The following is a 17,983-nucleotide window of genomic DNA, read 5'->3' as shown; positions in this document are numbered from 1 at the left end:
TTAGGAAACCCCTCACTCTTACAGTAAGTGTATTATTTAGGGTACCCCTCACTCTTACAGTAAGTGTATTATTTAGGGTACCCCTCACTCTTACAGTAAGTGTATTATTTAGGGTACCCCTCACTCTTACAGTAAGTGTATTATTTAGGGTACCCCTCACTCTTACAGTAAGTGTATTATTTAGGGTACCCCTCACTCTTACAGTAAGTGTATTATTTACGGTACCCCTCACTCTTACAGTAAGTGTATTATTTACGGTACCCCTCACTCTTACAGTAAGTGTATTATTTAGGGTACCCCTCACTCTTACAGTAAGTGTATTATTTAGGGTACCCCTCACTCTTACAGTAAGTGTATTATTTAGGGTACCCCTCACTCTTACAGTAAGTGTATTATTTAGGGTACCCCTCACTCTTACAGTAAGTGTATTATTTAGGGTACCCCTCACTCTTACACTAAGTGTATTATTTAGGGTACCCCTCACTCTTACAGTTCGAGTATTATTTAGGGTACCCCTCACTCTTACAGTAAGTGTATTATTTACGGGTACCCCTCACTCTTACAGTAAGTGTATTATTTAGGGTACCCCTCACTCTTACAGTAAGTGTATCATTTAGGGTACCCCTCACTCTTACAGTAAGTGTATTATTTAGGGTACCCCTCACTCTTACAGTAAGTGTATTATTTAGGGTACCCCTCACTCTTACAGTAAGTGTATTATTTAGGGTACCCCTCACTCTTACAGTAAGTGTATTATTTAGGGTACCCCTCACTCTTACAGTAAGTGTATTATTTAGGGTACCCCTCACTCTTACAGTAAGTGTATTATTTAGGGTACCCCTCACTCTTACAGTAAGTGTATTATTTAGGGTACCCCTCACTCTTACAGTAAGTGTATTATTTAGGGTACCCCTCACTCTTACAGTAAGTGTATTATTTAGGAACCCCTCACTCTTACAGTAAGTGTATTATTTAGGGTAACCCCTCACTCTTACAGTAAGTGTATTATTTAGGGTACCCCTCACTCTTACAGTAAGTGTATTATTTAGAGGTACCCCTCACTCTTACAGTAAGTGTATTATTTAGGGTACCCCTCACTCTTACAGTAAGTGTATTATTTAGGGTACCCCTCACTCTTACAGTAAGTGTATTATTAGGGTACCCCTCACTCTTACAGTAAGTGTATTATTTAGGGTACCCCTCACTCTTACAGTAAGTGTATTATTTAGGGTACCCCTCACTCTTACAGTAAGTGTATTATTTAGGGTACCCCTCACTCTTACAGTAAGTGTATTATTTAGGGTACCCCTCACTCTTACAGTAAGTGTATTATTTAGGGTACCCCTCACTCTTACAGTAAGTGTATTATTTAGGGTACCCCTCACTCTTACAGTAAGTGTATTATTTAGGGTACCCCTCACTCTTACAGTAAGTGTATTATTTAGGGTACCCCTCACTCTTACAGTAAGTGTATTATTTAGGGTACCCCTCACTCTTACAGTAAGTGTATTATTTAGGGTACCCCTCACTCTTACAGTAAGTGTATTATTTAGGGTACCCCTCACTCTTACAGTAAGTGTATTATTTAGGGTACCCCTCACTCTTACAGTAAGTGTATTATTTAGGGTACCCCTCACTCTTACAGTAAGTGTATTATTTAGGGTACCCCTCACTCTTACAGTAAGTGTATTATTTAGGGTACCCCTCACTCTTACAGTAAGTGTATTATTTAGGGTACCCTCACTCTTACAGTAATTGTATTTAGGGTACCCCTCACTCTTACAGTAAGTGTATTATTTAGGGTACCCCTCACTCTTACAGTAAGTGTATTATTTAGGGTACCCCTCACTCTTACAGTAAGTGTATTATTTAGGGTACTCCTCACTCTTACAGTAAGTGTATTTAGGGTACCCCTCACTCTTACAGTAAGTGTATTTAGGGTACCCCTCACTCTTACAGTAAGTGTATTTAAGGTACCCCTCACTCTTACAGTAAGTGTATTATTTAGGGTACTCCTCACTCTTACAGTAAGTGTATTTAGGGTACCCCTCACTCTTACAGTAAGTGTATTATTTAGGAGTACTCCTCACTCTTACAGTAAGTGTATTTAGGGTACCCCTCACTCTTACAGTAAGTGTATTATTTAGGATACCCCTCACTCTTACAGTAAGTGTATTATTTAGGAAACCCCTCACTCTTACAGTAAGTGTATTATTTAGGATACCCCTCACTCTTACAGTAAGTGTATTATTTAGGGTACCCCTCAGTCTTACAGTAAGTGTATTATTTAGGGTACCCCTCACTCTTACAGTAAGTGTATTATTTAGGGTACCCCTCACTCTTACAGTAAGTGTATTATTTAGGGTACCCCTCACTCTTACAGAAAGTGTATTTAGGGTACCCCTCACTCTTACAGTAAGTGTATTTAGGGTACCCCTCACTCTTACAGTAAGTGTATTATTTAGGGTACCCCTCACTCTTACAGTAAGTGTATTATTGGGCTGAACTTTGTCTAGAATGTTAAATGTTACTTTCTTCGTTTTCAGTTAAAGAAAGGTGACAAGCATCGTTACAATGAATATCAAATATCAAATTAACGAACAGTCGGTGTGAGTGGTGTCAATGGTACCACGGGGAAACAAGAGCCTATATCACGCCTCCAACATGAAGGACGCAACGCCATTGGTCCAGGACTGGTCACGCGGTGACCCCATATTTTTCCATATTGGGTCACCAAATTTATATCGTACCAAAATGGCGTCTATTTCCCGATTCCGATGAATAAATGAAACATCTAAACAAGTAAACAGGTTGTCGACGTGATGTATACGTTACGGGGTCAGTAGGTGACCCGATATGGGATATACGGGGCGCAGGAAACAATATTATGGTTTCCTTTGCCCCGTAAATCCTATATCGGGTCACCTACCAACCCAGTAATTTATACTATTGAAGTGTTACCACTAGCATCACTGGGAAAAGGGAGTCAATGAAAGTGTGTTCTAATTGGTACCACTAGGAAACGGGAGTCAATGAAAGTGTGTTCTAACATTGGTACCACTGGGAAACGGGAGTCAATGAAAGTGTGTTCTGTGAATGCTAACATTGGTACCACTGAGAACCGGGAGTCAATGAAAGAGTGTGCTAACATTGGTGTCACTGGGAAACGGGAGTCAATGAAAGAGTGTGATAACATTGGTGTAACTGGGAAACGGGAGTCAATGAAAGAGTGTGCTAACATTGGTGTCACTGGGAAACGGGAGTCAATGAAAGAGTGTGCTAACATTGGTACCACTGAGAAACAGGAGCCAGTGAAATAAAATGCTATCATTGGTACCACTGGAAAACAGGAGCCAGTGAAATATAATGCTATAATTGGTACCACTGGGAAACGGGAGCCAGTGAAAGAGTTTGCTAACAACAACAACAAATATCTTTATTACACTCAGATCATACATACATTACAACATGAGGACAAATAAGTTTAGTCAGCAGTGTCAATAAAAGCTTAATTATACTAATACGAAGAAGGATGGCTTTGTCTCGAGTGGCGAAAATAAAATGGTTTTGTATTTTTTTCATGGTCGTACATGTATCGAATATACATCTTATCATGGAAAAGAGGGAGACAGATATATATATATAGTACTAACATTGGCACCACTGGGAAATGGGAGTCAATGAAATATAGTGCTAACATTGGCAACACTGGGGAATGGGAGTCAATGAAATATAGTGCTAACATTGGCAACACTGGGGAATGGGAGTCAATGAAATATAGTGCTAACATTGGCAACACTGGGAAACGGGAGTCAATGAAATATAGTGCTAACATTGGCACCATTGGGAAACGGGAGTCAATGAAATATAGTACTAACATTGGCACCACTGGGAAACGGGAGTCAATGAAATATAGTGCTAACATTGGCAACACTGGGAAACGGGAGTCAATGAAATATAGTGCTAACATTGGCAACACTGGGGAATGGGAGTCAATGAAATATAGTGCTAACATTGGCAACACTGGGAAACGGGAGTCAATGAAATAAAGTGCTAACATTGGCAACACTGGGAAACGGGAGTCAATGAAATATAGTACTAACATTGGCACCACTGGGAAACGGGAGTCAATGAAATATAGTGCTTACATTGGCAACACTGGGAAACGGGAGTCAATGAAATATAGTACTAACATTAGCAACACTTGGAAATGGAAGTCAATGAAATATAGTGCTAACATTGGCACCACTGGGAAATGGGAGTCAATGAAATGTAGTGCTAACATTGGCACCACTGGGAAACGGGAGTCAATGTACTGTAGTGCTAAGATTGGCACCACTGGGAAACAGGAGTCAATGAAAAGTAGTGCTAAGATTGGCGCCACTGGGAAATGGGAGTCAATGAAATGTAGTGCTAAGATTGGCACCACTGGGAAATGGGAGTCAATGAAATGTCGTATGTCAATGAAATAGAGCGCTAACATTAGCAACGCTGTTAAACGGGAATCAATGAAATATAGCGCTAACATTGGCACCACTGGGGAACGGGAGTCATTGAAATATAGCGCTAACATTGGCATCACTGAGGAACGGGAGTCAAAAAAGGTAGCGGTAACATTGCACTGGGAAACGGGAGTCAATGAAATATAGTGCTTACATTGACACCACTGGGAAACGGGAGTCAATATACTAGAGTGTAAACACCTATACCACAGGGAAACCGAAGCCAATATGATAGAGGGTTAACATTGGCTTAACAGGGAAGCGGGAGTCATCATAATATATTGGTAACACTGGCACCACTGGAAAACAGGCCATTATTAAAGAGTATTAACATTAGCACCAATGGGAACGGGGGTCAAATTTTAACACTATAAACACTTATTTCCACTGGGAAACGGGAACCACAATGAAAGAGTGTCAACATAAGCACCAATTGGAACGGGAGCCAAATTTTAACACTATCAACACTTATTTCCACTGGGCAACGGGAACCACAATGAAAGAGTGTCAACATTAGCACCAATGGGAACGGTAGCCAAATTTTAACACTATCAACACTTATTTCCACTGGGAAACGGGAACCACAATGAAAGAGTGTCAACATTAGCACCAATGGAAAACGGGAGCCAAATTTAAACACTATTAACACTTATTTCCACCGGGAAACGGGAACCTCAATGAAAGAGTGTCAACATTAGCAGCAATGGAAAACGGGAGCCAAATTTAAGCACTATTAACACTTATTTCCACCGGGAAACGGGAACCACAATGAAAGAGTGTCAACATTAGCACGAATGGGTAACAGGAGCATATATAATAGAGTGTAAATACTGGTACCGTTTGGAATCTGGCGCCAATATAATAAAGTGTTAACATTGGCACCACCTCAAAACGGGAGCCAATATAATAGATTGTTTCCATTGGTGCATATATTTCTGTTTGGAAATGAACTCAGCATTCATAGGTTTTGAAGCCATGATTGATCTTTGCTTTGCTCTGCCAAAAACTATAGTGTGAACATCGAAACGAAATGGTAAAACCTTGGATAAAATGTTGAATTTATCGAATACCGTTTGATATCTTTTTGACAATTGACTCCCAACAGTGCAAAACACTTTAGGAAAATTCAGACATCGGTCCATTAATGATGTTATATATCCTGACTGTTTCAAGTTCATGTGTTTCACTGTTTATTGTCGATAGAACCACCTATGCGCCAAACCTCCAACTTATATGTATAGAATAAACCTTAATTTGGTTTGCATGCTTAATACGTTTTAACATGTCAGTGCCGCCAGCTTTTGTGATTCCCGTGTTCGTCAATCGTGGTTGTCCAGGCTTTGAGCACTGCAGCAACAGCAGTTGCCATCGGATCTCCATGGAAATTAATCATTATGTCCTTAGCCATAGTTTGTGGCATCTCATTCCGATATCGCGGAAAGAAATAAAAACGGCCTTCTTCGCCGTATGTGTGTTATTTTGATAAACATACCTATATATATATATATATATATATATATATATATATATATATGCACTGTGCTGATTGTGGAGTTTTGTGCTGTTCTTCTATGTTTCTTGTTTGTAATATTATGTTATATGTCTTTGGCGTTTACCCAGTGTCATTAATCCGGGTTTATGTTTAAACATTTTGCTACTGAGTTTGTTTCTTGTTTCCCATTGTATGTGTTTTTAAATTCTAGAATTGTATAATGAGTTTTTGTTATTACAGAAAGCAAATGTATTTTCAGGTTAAATAGTTAACTTTACTTTTGGAATTTGGTTAAGGATAACCTGTAATTCACGTTCTTTCAAAATAAATACCTCTGTCAGGAAATATTAACTGTTAGTAAAAAAGAATAAAGCAAGAAGTGTGAGACAAAGTATTATTCGTCGAACAGTTAAAATCAAGTGAAGTGTCGCCCAAAGATGACGTCCAGATAATGACAAAGCTTTTCTAATACGAGAAATCTAAAAGAAGCAAATAGGATTTTGTTATAGTTAGTCTGATATAAATATGACTGAAAATAAATTTCATAACTCTTAAGTCGATTGTACTTGAGTTATTTGTCCATTGGAAATGTCAATTGATAAACTCATTTGGAAGAATTGCTGGACAGTGTAATTCCTGAGCAATTTCTGTTGAAATTAACAAATAAGCCTTTTCAGTATCACTAGTTTATCTTCATTACAAAAGTCAAGGCAAACGAGTATGTAAGGAGTAGTTTAGGCGATCCTAAGCACATTTTGAGTATAACATCTTGTTTATAATTGGGGACCTAAAACTGTTTCACGCTCGAATATTTTTGATTGGTTATAAAACAAAGCAATAACTATGTCAAATCATAGAACTATTTTTATGAACACAATTATAAGCTGTGATATTAAATGGATCATTGTGGATCTTGTTTATAATGATTGTACTTTCATATCTGAGCAGGGTATGAGAATAAAAATAGTGCTGAAGTTTTCGTCTTTTTCATCAAATCTAGGTCAGGTTTCATGTAAGTCATGTCGAATAAAAAGTAGTTCAAATCACTGAAATTCAGTGAAGAGGAAATTATTTTCGTTTGAACCATCTACCCATCGTTGTGTTTGAAAATGGGGCATGTCGAGTTTTGGTCTAATTTTTTTCACCAAGTAGTATTTGTTTGTCAAGGTAAAAATAACTGGTATTAAAAGTAGGTCACTAAGTCAAAAAAATGAAACACGTCTTTTTAGCACTTCAGATGTGACAATAAACCGACTTTGGCAACAAACCGACTTTGACAATAACCGGACTTTGGCAACAAACCGATTTTGGCAACAAACCGACTTTGACAATAAACAGACTTTGGCAACAAACCGATTTTGACAATAACCGGACTTTGGCAACAAACCGACTTTGGCAACAAACCGACTTTGACAATAAACAGACTTTGACAATAAACCGACTCTGATGAAACTTCATGAAAATGATTGTCTAGGCCTGGTAGAATTCAGGTTATTTCTAAAGAGTGTTGACTATGTTTTATTTATAGCAAGGTGAAGTCGAGCATTCAGCTAGTTTTTCGCTTCAAGTTCTTTGTTCTCAGGTCTGCGATAGGCCATCATTTCTCTACTGTATGGTATAAACGTATCGTTCCTTGTATAGAGCTAAAAGATGCACTCTAACTCCCAAATACGATTTATCACAATTAAAACAATTGTTTAATTTACCAAAAAAATGATGAAAAATGCCGAAAACAATGGTTCTTATGAATGATACCGAGTTTACTTAAGGAATGAATTGCGGGGTTGATGTCATTATCGGGGTATGAACGCAATTGGGCTGGTCTAAGTGTGTGGAGTCCGAAGGACTCCACGCGTACTTTGACCAGCCCAATTGAGTTCATATCCCCAATAATGACATCAACCCCGATATTCATTACTTATTTTTACACCAATAGTTCATTATTTTATAAAAAAAATGTCATAAAAATAATTTATTTCAGTTAAGAAAACCTTACAGTAATCCTTTCTTACGCATTCTGTAAATCGAACGACCCGACTGTTACCGTTTTTTTTTTAAATGACGTCACAATAACGCGGGAAAAGATCAGCCACTTGAAATCACTTTTAAACGTTAAATTGAAACACTTATGGCAACAATACATTTAAGATATAATAAATTAACACTTTCTAAAATGTTGATTTATATTTACGGGACCTGCTGACACAATAATAACAATAATAAGATCAATAGTGTTCATGTATATTGTTATGCTATGAATTGCGATCCGAACATATCTGAAGATGTTGCGTTCATCGATTGATAAACGCAATTGCCGAAAGGCAGTTCATTTAAGGAATGGAAGTTGAGGTCTAAATATTTTGAAATAAAGTTGCAGAAAACACGGTATTTCTACCTTACGAGACAAAAGTTGATCACATTTAATCTTTTAGGACTCACCAATCATTTAATAGTTTTGCGTTTTCAGTTATTAAATATACGGTTACAAACTTATTATCAGTAATTAATATTTTCCATAAATGCATTATTTAGTAATTAGTTAAAGGTTAATCACTCAAAATATATGTTTGTTATACATGTGTATGTATTGATTTTGAATAAAAAATGTCACTTTAAGTTTTCCAATGAGCAAATAAGCTTTACATTTGAAAGATCCATTGGCAACAATGATAATGTCTGCCTGTGGAGCCAGTTCTTTGGCACTATTTGAAAGGTTAATGCTTACGGGTTACTAATATTTAAAGATGCACTCTAACTCCCGCATAAGATTTACTAAAATTAATACTATTGTTTTAATTTACCGAAAAGGATGAAGAAATTTCGAAAACAATGGTTCTTATGAAGGATACCGAGTTTAATTTGAAAGAAATGAGCATAGCTTAAAACACGGTATTTCTGAGACAAAAGTAGAGCACAGTAAATCTTTTAGCATTCACCAATCATTTAATATTTTTGCGCTTTCAGCTACTACATACACAGTTACAATTTTGTTATCAGTAATATTTCTATGAATTCATTATTAAGTAAGTAGTTAAAGGGTTATCACTCAAAACTTATGTGTTTGTATTGAGTGTCACTTTAAAATATATGTCTGAAAATACATTAACACGGTATTACAGTTTGTATGTCATATTCTTAGTTCAACTGAATCGAATCCTGAAATCTCGAAGGGCCAAACATATTGTTTTATATCCATATTCCAGTGTAATGTTTACATTTGTTCGCTACCAAATGTTACCAAAATCCACATTGTTGTACCTCGGATACATTAAAGGGGCTAGACCCCGGATGGTTCACAAATCGGCAAATTACATAATTCCCACAAAACAAGCCTAGAATTGTCAATACAAGCTGGTATGAGGCCGACAATGTAGCATTTTACCTGATTGAAAGAATATTTTGTCGCAGTTCTAGCTGAGTTTACCCGTTTAAAAATAGCGCATACTGGTTTCCCAGCTAACAATGTGTATTTGGCACGTGAAAGTCATGTGAATAGTACACGTTTTTTTTCAATTAACTGAGATTTAAGTGGTGGACAAACCAATTAAATTTCGTAATAGAAAAAACTACGCAAAATTGCAAGATATATGTGTCGTATCAGATGTGATACATCAATAAGTAAGATTCAATACGTTGTACACAACGATATCAGTTAAATGCATGTTTTAACTTTTAAATTTCCCTTTTCTTGCAATTGTATCATCTGGTGTCTAGTCCCTTTAAAAAAACAATAAGATAAAGAAAGCATACCGATCAAACTTTGAAAAAAAAAATCTATCTCTAATTGTATTCTGTCCTGGGTAGCAATGAGACGTCTCGCTGGAACCAATTATCGGGTATCAATGCTACCAGGCAATTTCTACAGAACACAGGAAGTATGTAGATGTTGAATCGGGAACGACTGTTTCACATCAAGGGAAAGGACTTTATCAATCATCCATTTCGTATTGATCATCGATCGGCAGAGATGTTTAAAAGGTTTGAATGTTTAGCAGGAAAACAATACATGAACTCTCCTAGCCCAAAAAAGATAAGAAACATGATTTAGAATTCAAAACCAACGTCCTGATTCCAAAATTCCCATTATATATAAAATACATGTTAGTTCCAACTAACAATAATTATTATGCTGGTTGCTTAATTAAGATTTTTCATTGTCCACGCATATTTATTCCATTTAAATCCATAATAGGATTTGTAGTTAAAGGTTAACTGGATTAGCATAAACTACAAGTAGATTATGTTGATATTTTAGTAAGGCATTTTTTCTGTATTTCTTTTTAGCTAATATGAGGCGTTAAATATGTATTAAATTGAAAACATAATACAAATAAATGACCTTGCCGAACTGTTCTTATGATGATCATATGTTCTTTCCTCAAAATGTGATTGAATTATTTAAAGTCGTCAGCTTAAAATTTCATTTGAATAAGAAACGTGATTTTTTCTGGTCGTTAATTCAAGAATAAAATTTTCGTATACTTAACTCTTTTCAGCAAAAATTAGGTTTGTGAAGTTGGCGCGTAGCTCGTAAATCGTAGATCAATGAAATCATAACTGAATTGGTGGACCTGGATCTAAGATCGTCGATCGACAGTCAAACGGACATCAAAACTGGTTGACCTGGGTCATAGATCGTAGCTCGACTAGAAAAACAACATGCAAATTGTGTCGACCCAGATCTTAGATCGTAGATTGACAATCTAACGGACAGTATACTTGGTTGACCTGAGTGGGACGTTCACAGCTCGATGAACCTTTAAATAAAACATTCATGAAACTATTTGAATTACTCCCCTTCGATCATTTCAACTAAATCAAACAAGCATTCAGAAAACTGTTTATGCAAGGATTTAAAGAAATTGATTCTTGGCTTTAAATATATCATGTTTTACGAAAAAGGACAAAGGACAACGTATATTTTAAAGTTTTTAACATAAATATTTAATAATTGGATAGAAACTTCCACATATAAATCTTTAGCATAAAACAGTTGTCTTTTTAAATTTTACTGTCTTTGAAAGTTTAGATGATGCTTTTCGGTTGTGTATTCTTCGGTTGTGATGTATTCTTCGTTTGTGATGTGTTCTTCGGTTGTGATGTATTCTTCGGTTGTGATGTATTCTTCGTTTGTGATGTATTCTTCGGTTGTGATGTATTCTTCGTTTGTGATGTATTCTTCGGTTGTGGTGTATTATTCGGTTGTGGTGTATTCTTCGGTTGTGGTGTATTCTTCGGTTGTTATGTATTCTTCGGTTGTGGTGTATTATTCGGTTGTGATGTATTATTCGGTTGTGATGTATTCTTCGTTTGTGATGTATTATTCGGTTGTGATGTATTCTTCGTTTGTGATGTATTCTGTGTATTCTTCGTTTGTGATGTATTCTTCGTTTGTGATGTATTCTTCGGTTGTGATGTATTCTTCGGTTGTGGTGTATTCTTCGGTTGTGATGTATTCTTCGGTTGTGGTGTATTCTTCGGTTGTGATGTATTCTTCGGTTGTGATGTATTCTTCGTTTGTGATGTGTTCTTCGGTTGTGATGTATTCTTCGGTTGTGATGTATTCTTCGTTTGTGATGTATTCTTCGGTTGTGATGTATTCTTCGTTTGTGATGTATTCTTCGGTTGTGGTGTATTATTCGGTTGTGGTGTATTCTTCGGTTGTGGTGTATTCTTCGTTTGTTATGTATTCTTCGGTTGTGGTGTATTATTCGGTTGTGATGTATTATTCGGTTGTGATGTATTCTTCGTTTGTGATGTATTATTCGGTTGTGATGTATTTTTCGTTTGTGATGTATTCTTCGGTTGTGATATATTCTTCGTTTGTGATGTATTCTTCGGTTGTGATGTATTATTCGGTTGTGATGTATTCTTCGTTTGTGATGTATTATTCGGTTGTGATGTATTCTTCGTTTGTGATGTATTCTTCGGTTGTGATATATTCTTCGTTTGTGGTGTATTCTTCGGTTGTGATGTATTCTTCGGTTGTGGTGTATTCTTCGGTTGTGATGTATTCTTCGGTTGTGATGTATTCTTCGGTTGTGATGTATTCTTCGGTTGTGATGTATTCTTCGGTTGTGATGTATTCTTCGTTTGTGATGTATTCTTCGGTTGTGGTGTATTCTTCGGTTGTGATGTATTCTTCGGTTGTGATGTATTCTTCGTCTGTGATGTATTCTTCGGTTGTGATGTATTCTTCGGTTGTGATGTATTCTTCGGTTGTGATGTATTCTTCGGTTGTGGTGTATTATTCGGTTGTGATGTATTCTTCGTTTGTGATGTATTCTTCGGTTGTGATGTATTCTTTGGTTGTGGTGTATTCTTCGGTTGTGATGTATTCTTCGGTTGTGATGTATTCTTCGTTTGTGATGTATTCTTCGGTTGTGGTGTATTCTTCGGTTGTGATGTATTCTTCGTTTGTGATGTATTCTTCGGTTGTGGTGTATTCTTCGTTTGTGATGTATTCTTCGGTTGTGATGTATTCTTCGGTTGTGGTGTATTCTTCGGTTGTGATGTATTCTTCGGTTGTGGTGTATTCTTCGGTTGTGATGTATTCTTCGGTTGTGATGTATTCTTCGGTTGTGATGTATTCTTCGGTTGTGGTGTATTCTTCGGTTGTGATGTATTCTTCGGTTGTGGTGTATTCTTCGGTTGTGATGTATTCTTCGGTTGTGGTGTATTCTTCGGTTGTGATGTATTCTTCGTTTGTGATGTATTCTTCGGTTGTGATGTATTCTTCGGTTGTGGTGTATTCTTCGGTTGTGGTGTATTCTTCGGTTGTGATGTATTCTTCAGTTGTGGTGAGTTTTTTGTTGAGATTTGTTGATTTGAGGTGTAGTGTTCTTCAGATATCAAGAGTTCTTTGATTCTGGTGTGTTATTTGGTTCTGCTATATAAGTTATTGGGTTGTGATGTGTAATTTGGCTCTGGTGTGTCATTTTGTTCGTCTATGTTCTTTGGTTGTGATGTGTTATTTGGTTCTGGTGTGTTTTTTTATTCTTCTATGTTCTTTGGTTGTGATGTGCTATTTGGTTCAGGTGTGTTATTTGATTCTTCTATGTTCTTTGGTTGTGATGTGCTATTTTGTTCTGGTCTGTTATTTGGTTCTTCTATGTTCTTTGGTTGTGATGTGTTATTTGGTTCTGTTGTGTTATTTGGTTCTTCTATGTTCTTTGGTTGTGATGTGTTATTTGGTTCTGGTGTGTTATTTGGTTCTTCTATGTTCTTTGGTTGTGATGTGTTATTTGGTTCTGGTGTGTTATTTGGTTCTTCTATGTTCTTTGGTTGTGATGTGCTATTTTGTTCTGGTATGTTATTTGGTTCTTCTATGTTCTTTGGTTGTGATGTGTTATTTGGTTCAGGTGTGTTATTTGGTTCTTCTATGTTCTTTGGTTGTGATGTGTTATTTGGTTCTGGTGTGTTATTTGGTTCTTTTATGTTCTTTGGTTGTGATGTGTTATTTGGTTCTGGTGTGTTATATGTTTCTGTTATGTTCTTTGGTTGTGATGTGCTATTTGGTTCTGGTGTGTTATTTGGTTATTTATTTATTTATTTATTTATTTATTTATTTATTTATTTATTTATTTATTTATTTATTTATTTATTTATTTATTTATTATTTATTTATTTATTTACTTATTTATTTATTTATTTATTTATTTATTTATTTATTATTTATTTATTTATTTATTTATTTATTTATTTATTTATTTATTTATTTATTTATTTATTTATTTATTTATTTATTTATTGTAAAACGGATTTAAAATCATCGATTAACTGAAAAAAAGTATCCTTTCAAGTCTGTACTCGTATGATGAATGAATGAAAAAATATGTTTAATTAAAGAAAATTGGTCAAGAAAACACATGTTTACATTACCAAAGGGTTCGCAATTACAAATTTCAGTCAAAGCCATGGCTTTTGCACTGAGATATAGCTGCATTTGAATGCAACAATATGAACTTTGACAACACAAACCATCTTGTACCTTGACAACACTAACCATCTTGTACCTTGACAACACTAACCATCTTGTACCTTGACAACACAAACCATCTTGTACCTTGACAACACTAACCATCTTGTACCTTGACAACACTAACCATCTTGTACCTTGACAACACTAACCATCTTGTACCTTGACAACACTAACCATCTTGTACCTTGACAACACAAACCATCTTGTACCTTGACAACACAAACCATCTTGTACCTTGACAACACTAACCATCTTGTACCTTGACAACACTAACCATCTTGTACCTTGACAACACTAACCATCTTGTACCTTGACAACACAAACCATCTTGTACCTTGACAACACAAACCATCTTGTACCATGACAACACAAACCATCTTGAACCTTTATAACACAATTGGAACTTTGACAAGTACAGCTGAGTTTTGAGTAAAAACAACTCTCCATTCATTTATAGTATGCAGATCGAATCTTTAACATAATTATTAAATTCACAACAATTCTCATCCATTCTCATGCAATTGATCAATTTATAAAATGAATATCAATTGTGCAATATTGACCTACAAATATGACCTTGAACTTTGAGATAAGAGCACAAAAGTCATGCGTTTATAGTTTGATTGAATTCCCATTAATAAAAACAACGTTATGACAAGAGAGACTATATTGTTATGAAATACACATCGTAAATCATTGACCTCAGTGTGACCATGACCTTTGAGATAAGAATGCACCTTTTATGTGCGACCAACCTCCCCTTACTGTTCTGCAAATTAATGAAATCAATAAAATGTTGGTGAATAGTAAGTTATGGTTTAGACCAGGGGCGGACCAGCAATTAACGTCAGAGGAGGCGTAACTTAAAAGCGCAACCTTTTGACATACGCCCCTTATTAAGAACCGAAAGTATGTGGCATTTACTATTTACATAGGTGTTTGAGGTTACTCCCTCAAGAAAATTTTACAATTTGCAGTCGGAAATGGTACATTTTTAGCGTATTTTGTGGAGACAGGACTTATTGCTATGATATGATACATTATTTAACGTTGACCTCTACGTGTGTCATAGACTCTTGACATATGAGCAGGATATTTTGCCCGACACATGTGACTTTGGTCTTTAACAAGTCTGTGAAGTTTGATTAAATTCCCTTGAAAACTCGAAAAATTATGACCGAGTCGTTTTGCTGTGAAATCAAAATTTTATATCATTGACCTCTAAATGTGACCTTGACCTTAGACCATTGGCACATTATTACGCACTTTATCATGGGTCTCGGTACGGAGACGGACGGGCGGACGAACGGATGAACGGGCGGACGGAATGTTCGATTTGCTACATGCCAGAGAAGGCAGCATACACATACAACAGGGTATTATAGTAAATAATGTGGAAAATGCGACACTGTGCATGCACAAATGTGATGCAGTAACATTTCTCCCATTTAATTATTTGGCCATGCTGAAAATCCTTGTATTGCCAACGGTCAAAGATAAAAAGTACCAGTATTGAACCGATTTTTCACTTCTCACAGTTAACAAATACATATTTACCATAACTTGTTTAATGAGTTGGGAGGAAAAGCATCTACCATGGGCGCTCGAGTACGGAAGGTTCATCCCTATCCTTGCATAGAGTGTTCTCGGTAAACATCTTTCCAGAAAAAGAACATTTTTCAAGTTGGAATGAATGTTTCTTACACTCTGGGTCATGGAGGATACTTATATTCTAGATTGATTACTACAGTCTTATATTCTAATTATTCACTCTATCACTTCGCTTATCTAATCGTATTTTTTTGTATTTTCTTGTCGGACGGTTTTAGAACGAACACAGCATTGAAATAGATCTTTAAATCCATGCTTGACTTTTCGACTTCATATGTTGCACAGTGATGTCACAATATTAAGTTATAGCAGTTTATATTTGTGTAAATTAATTCAACTGAAATCAGACGTAAAATAACCAATTTGTATTTCGTTTGAAGTAAAAAAAAGTCTAGTTTGAAATATCTGTTTCAGATTAATATTTAAAAACAAACATCCTCTACTCATAAATCCCTTTCAAAATATGACAAAGTTTTATGGTTCTAAAAGGCATCTCCAAATCACACACTTGTCCAATGAATACCTTACTTTATGTTCACGTATATACGTTTTTAGTTATTTACTGTCTGTGAATAACTCAGTATTAGTGTACGAGCATATATGTTTTGTACATGTAAACCATTTTATTCTAATAGTATGAATTTGTTCACGGGCCTTTACACTATAATATGTAAACCATTTTATTCTATGAAACTGAGCAAGGGCCATGTTGGCCTTTCTCAAATATGTTTTGTGTGTTATGTTTCCTTTAATAAGTTTTCTTCTTCCTCTTCTTATATGGCTGTAACAAAGGGTGTGGAAGGGACGTCACGGTGTGGCTAATAATGCACCAGTCAATTGTAACCACGACCCCCAGGTCCGGGGAATAGCGGGGACTTTGACTTTCGGTCCAGCCAACCCCGGTTAAAATCTCTGCCCTGCGGGAACGAACTGATTGTCAAATCCCCGCCAAATGCCCCCGCACCCCAGGGAGCCTAGGCAAGGCAAATTCCCCGCTATATTTTGCGCGAAGACAAAACCACCGCATTCACCCGGCACTGCGGGGCCACCTGAAAGGTAAAAACACGGCCCATTTCCTCGGCTATCCCCGGTATAACCCTGGACCTGGGAGCCGTGGTTACAACTGACTGGTGCATAATACACTGGTGAATTCCAACCATCTAGTTGAACATTGTGTCTGGTTCCCTGCTTACTGATATACATGTACGGTTACCATAGTCTTAACAGAAGGAACTCAAGACTAGTTTAACTTTTTCCATTGAATGAGCCCAATAAGTATGTTAGGCGTTGTAAACGCTTTTAAGAAGAGACCGCAATATAACACCCGTTCTTATGATGATGACAATGATTGAGTCATTTGGGATGTGGTGCTCCCACGCATTCTACAAACCATTATTAGTATTATTACCATAACGATATACGATACACTTCATGGTAATAAGCCAATTTTGTGGGTGTCATTTTCAATCACATCGCTCACAGCCCAAGGGCGTATATCATTTAAAACATAAACACTGGCTGTGATTACTGGAGTGGCATACATGCCTCAGTATGCATAGTTGCCTTTCAAGCCCAAATTGTTCGTCAGTTTATACTCACTTCTTGATGTATATTTAGAATGATCGACTTTATGTTAATAAATTATTACACAATTTTATCATCACCGTTTATGTTACAAAGGGCGAAACTTAGTGTGTGTATACCACGTGATAAATTGCGTCATAATGGCTACGTCGGAAGGCAAACTTTTGCTTCGAAAGAAGATCGAAATCAAAGATAACTTATTCTATTTAACTATTTCTTCACCATTTTAAATGAAACATAGCGCAGTCTACGCCGCTTATGGAGCCCCGCCCTCGGTCTTTTACCGGAGTTTGAATGAGAGTTTAGTTTCTTAAAACTCTTCCACAAACCTTTTCACAATACGGCCGTTTGACGGAGCACTGTGTAAACATCATTTTGTAATCAAGTTTCTCGAAGTGTTTGATAATCACCTTTTCAAACTCCGGTAATAAAACGAAGGCTGGGCTCTTTAAATGGCATAGACTGCCCTTTGTTTCATTAAAATTGGTGTAGTAACACAAACGCTATCGTTGTTTATGTTTTCATTTTAAGCAAGATGTTGCCTTCCGACGTAGCATATATGACGTAATTGATGACGTGGTATACACACACTGGAAACTAGTGGGTCAAATAAGTCAGAACACCAAATAAGTTCACGTGACAGATTCCAAGGAATTTTTTTCTCGACCATAAGAAACCTTGATTCTGGCGATTATCAAAGGCTAAGGTTAATGTTATTTAATTTGTCCAATCAGAATCCGTAAGTGTCACGTTACTTGGTGGCAGTTAACCAATCACTAGGTAGTCATCTTTGTCATTTCTTGTCAATGTGCA

General features: G+C 36.4%; 1 protein-coding gene across 1 annotated transcript; it reads right to left on the bottom strand.

Annotated features, from left to right (window-relative positions):
* Nucleotides 1-12,241: 12,241 nt before the first annotated feature.
* On the bottom strand, nucleotides 12,242-14,102 carry LOC128229602 (sporozoite surface protein 2-like). Its single transcript, XM_052941359.1, has 3 exons — nucleotides 14,075-14,102; nucleotides 13,020-13,514; nucleotides 12,242-12,783 (listed from the first exon to the last, which is right to left on the bottom strand). The coding sequence occupies exons 1-3, from the start codon at nucleotides 14,100-14,102 to the stop codon at nucleotides 12,242-12,244; spliced, it is 1,065 nt and encodes a 354-aa protein (XP_052797319.1).
* Nucleotides 14,103-17,983: the final 3,881 nt, after the last annotated feature.

The sequence above is a fragment of the Mya arenaria genome, chromosome 4 (assembly GCF_026914265.1).
Source record: "Mya arenaria isolate MELC-2E11 chromosome 4, ASM2691426v1".
Lineage (NCBI taxonomy): Eukaryota > Metazoa > Mollusca > Bivalvia > Myida > Myidae > Mya > Mya arenaria.
Note: the sequence above shows the minus strand (reverse complement) of the source record. Positions and strands in the feature narration are given on the sequence as shown.